This window comes from Dromaius novaehollandiae, unplaced genomic scaffold (assembly GCF_036370855.1).
Source record: "Dromaius novaehollandiae isolate bDroNov1 unplaced genomic scaffold, bDroNov1.hap1 HAP1_SCAFFOLD_30, whole genome shotgun sequence".
Classification (NCBI taxonomy): Eukaryota; Metazoa; Chordata; class Aves; order Casuariiformes; family Dromaiidae; genus Dromaius; species Dromaius novaehollandiae.
The window spans coordinates 3,585,033-3,588,118 of NW_026991333.1; the positions used below are offsets into that span (position 1 = coordinate 3,585,033).

Consider the following 3,086-nt stretch of genomic DNA (forward strand, 5'->3'; position numbering starts at 1 on the left):
CAGGGTCCTGGCGCCCAAGCAGGCCTTATTGCAAAGCCTTGACATCCTCCCTCCCGGAGTGTGACGCATAGGAATGCAAACTGCTTGTAACTCCCTTATCTTTCCAGTCTGCACCAGCTCTGGGGCCCTTTCTCACTGAACTAGGGAGTGCGGCTAAGCAAGTTTTATAAAAGTTGTGTTAAGCAGCAGTAATTTGCAGTCCAGGTCCCAAAGTCTCTGCCCGATCGTGCCCTGGTTCAGCGCAGGCTCGGTGTGTCCCGAATGGTCGCAGGGAGACCATTTCGGGGGTCGCAGCAGCTCAGTCCTGTTTCCGCTGGGAACAGGTGGCTTGTTTGGGGTTATGGTTTGCTTGCACCTTATGTACCAAGAAATGTTTAAGGCAAAAGTTCACTCATCTGTCTGCCACAGATGACCTAAACATTTCCTTTTAATATGAGTAGAACACGAAAAGTAAGTAAGAAATAAATGAATAATACATATTCTTGATGCCAAATACCCTGGGAATGGCAAGGTGATGCCCATGGGATGGTTATTGATGCTGATATTGTACTCACTGAATAAGTTTCCTTAGTGCATCCTTGAGATCCTTGTTCCTCATGCTGTAGATGAGGGGGTTCACTGCTGGAGGCACCACCGAATACAAAACAGCCACCACCAGATCCAGAGCTGGGGAGGAGAAGGAGGGGGGCTTCAGGTAGGAAAATGTGAGTGTGCTGACAAAGAGGGAGACCACGGCCAGGTGAGGGAGGCACATGGAGAGGGCTTTGTGCCGGCCCTGCTCAGAGGGGATCCTCAGCACAGCAGTGAAGATGTGCACATAGGACACCACAATGAAGATGAAACACCCGATACCTAAAGAAACACTAACCAGAAGAACCCCAAGTTCCCTGAGGTAGGAGTCTGAGCAGGAGAGCTTGAGAATCTGGGGGATTTCACAGAAGAACTGGTGTAGAGCATTGCCTTGGCAGAGTGGTATTGAAAATGTGCTCCCAGTGTGCAGGAGAGCATTGAGAAACCCACTGGCCCAGGCAGCTGCTGCCATTTTGACACAAGCTCTGCTGCCCAGGAGGGTCCCATAGTGCAGGGGTCTGCAGATGGCAACAAAGCGGTCGTAGGCCATGACAGTGAGGAGAGAATATTCTGCTGATAACAAGAAGACAAACAGAAAGAGCTGGGCAGCACATCCCAGGTAGGAAATAGCCCTGGTGTTGCTCAGGAAATTGGCCATGGATTTGGGGACAGTGGTGGAGATGGTGCCAAGGTCAAGGAGGGAGAGGTTGAGGAGGAAGAAGTACATGGGGGTGTGGAGGCGGTGGTCGCAGGCTACGGCTGTGATGATGAGGCCGTTGCCCAGGAGGGCAGCCAGGTAGATGCCCAGGAAGAGGGAGAAGTGCAAGAGCTGCAGCTCCCGCGTGCCTGTGAATGCCAGGAGGAGGAACTCATTGAGGAAACTGCTGTTGGGCATTTGCTCCCTCTGGGCATGGAGACTGTCAAAGGAGGGAAAGACATTGGCAAGTTAGGACAGACTTCTCTGAGGAAAACTTTCTCTTTCTCCTGACCCGTCTCCAAAAGCACACAAGTTACCTCTCCCCATCTCAGCATGACAGTCATTGAGCTCCATGGCTTGAGCTCCAGTTTGGGCTGGCTGAGTTTGCTGTGAGAAGCAGGGGCCTCTGCCCATGAGCTTCAGAGTCAGCCCTGACCAGTGGCTACATGGGAACAGGGTTGTCTCAACTTTTATATTCACAGTTCTACTCAGATTTAGACCAGCTTATATTGTTGAAGGGCTTTTCAGCATCTTCATTCCCAGTTCTGAAGATTGTGGGTTCATTAATTATTTTAAGAATTTTGTTGTTTGCCTTTTAGATGCCCCTGTGGAGGAGGATTTTTGGAGGTGGAAATCCTTAGCATTGTTACTGCACTCAGAGTGACCAGCTGAGAGGCAAAAGGATTCACCATGGCTTCAGTGCAGAGTGAGGAGGGCTAGCCTGGCCATCCATCTTGTTTGCAGCTGCCCTGTGCTCACACCTCTGAGGTGGAGGACAATTGCACTCGTGTTACCCTAAAAAGAAATGACACCACTGGGAGCAGAGGAATCCAGTTTCAAAGTGAGGAGCAACAAAGCCAGCACCCTTTCTCAGAGCATCTGAGGGACATCTCAGCCCTCTTCTTCTAGCCAGGAACATACTGGGCACATTCCAGTTGCCTACATGCAGCCTGTCAGCAGCATTGCCATGGCCTCAGTATCTAGGTGGTTTCTCCATGGGGATCCTAGCTAACATCCAGATACAATGGGAGAGCTGTGCCCTTCTGGAGGGCAGCTGCAGTCCAGCTGGACACCTCGGGGAAATAGTGGAATGTCCTAAGGATGGGGTGTCCTGGAGGGGGAGCTGACTCATTCCCAGCCCCCTACACTGCACTGCCCAGCACCCCACACGTTAGAGGGGGACTTGTTGACCTCAATGTCAAGGACACGTCTGCATGGCAGGACCCACAGGGTCACTGTCTGAACTGCATCAGAAACCCCCCTGCCCAGAGTCCAAAGGGAAGGACAAGGGAGCATGGACAGGTGGGAAAGAGGACTACCATGGTGTTTCTGCTGAGGGAGGGAAGCACAGGCAGAGACAGGGGGGCACTCGGGAGTTTCTCCTCCTCTGCGTGTCTGGCTGCTGGGGAAAGGACTCCTGCCCTGCACCCCACAGCCTGGAGGGCAGAGGGCTGTGCTGGCTGGGAGAGCAGAGGAGGCCTGGGAGTTTGGAGTTTCCCCCTCACACTTTGACCACGACTCTGCTGCCTGCAGCCATCCCTGCGGGAAGCTCTTTCTCTGTCCCCGTGTCTCTCCCCTGTCAGTGCTCACAGACCCCATCCCACCCACCCACTGGGTGCTCAGCTCCACCCTGCAGACACCTCCCGGGGGCAGGGCACTGCCCAGGGGCCCCTCTGTGTTTGCAGGGACTAAGGAGCAGGTGAGACAAACCTTGCTGAGGCTGGAAAGGTGATGCTGGCTCTGCCTGTCGGCTGAGGGGTGGATGAAGGGATGAAGAGGAAGGTGTCCTCTCTCAGTGTCGCTGTTTCAGTCTCAGTCC

General features: G+C 53.4%; 1 protein-coding gene across 1 annotated transcript; it reads right to left on the bottom strand.

Moving 5' to 3' along the window:
* Window positions 1-550: 550 nt before the first annotated feature.
* Window positions 551-1,465, bottom strand: LOC135325847 (olfactory receptor 14C36-like). The gene has a single exon (XM_064503817.1). The coding sequence runs from the start codon at window positions 1,463-1,465 to the stop codon at window positions 551-553; it is 915 nt and encodes a 304-aa protein (XP_064359887.1).
* Between the last annotated feature and the right edge of the window lie 1,621 nt (window positions 1,466-3,086).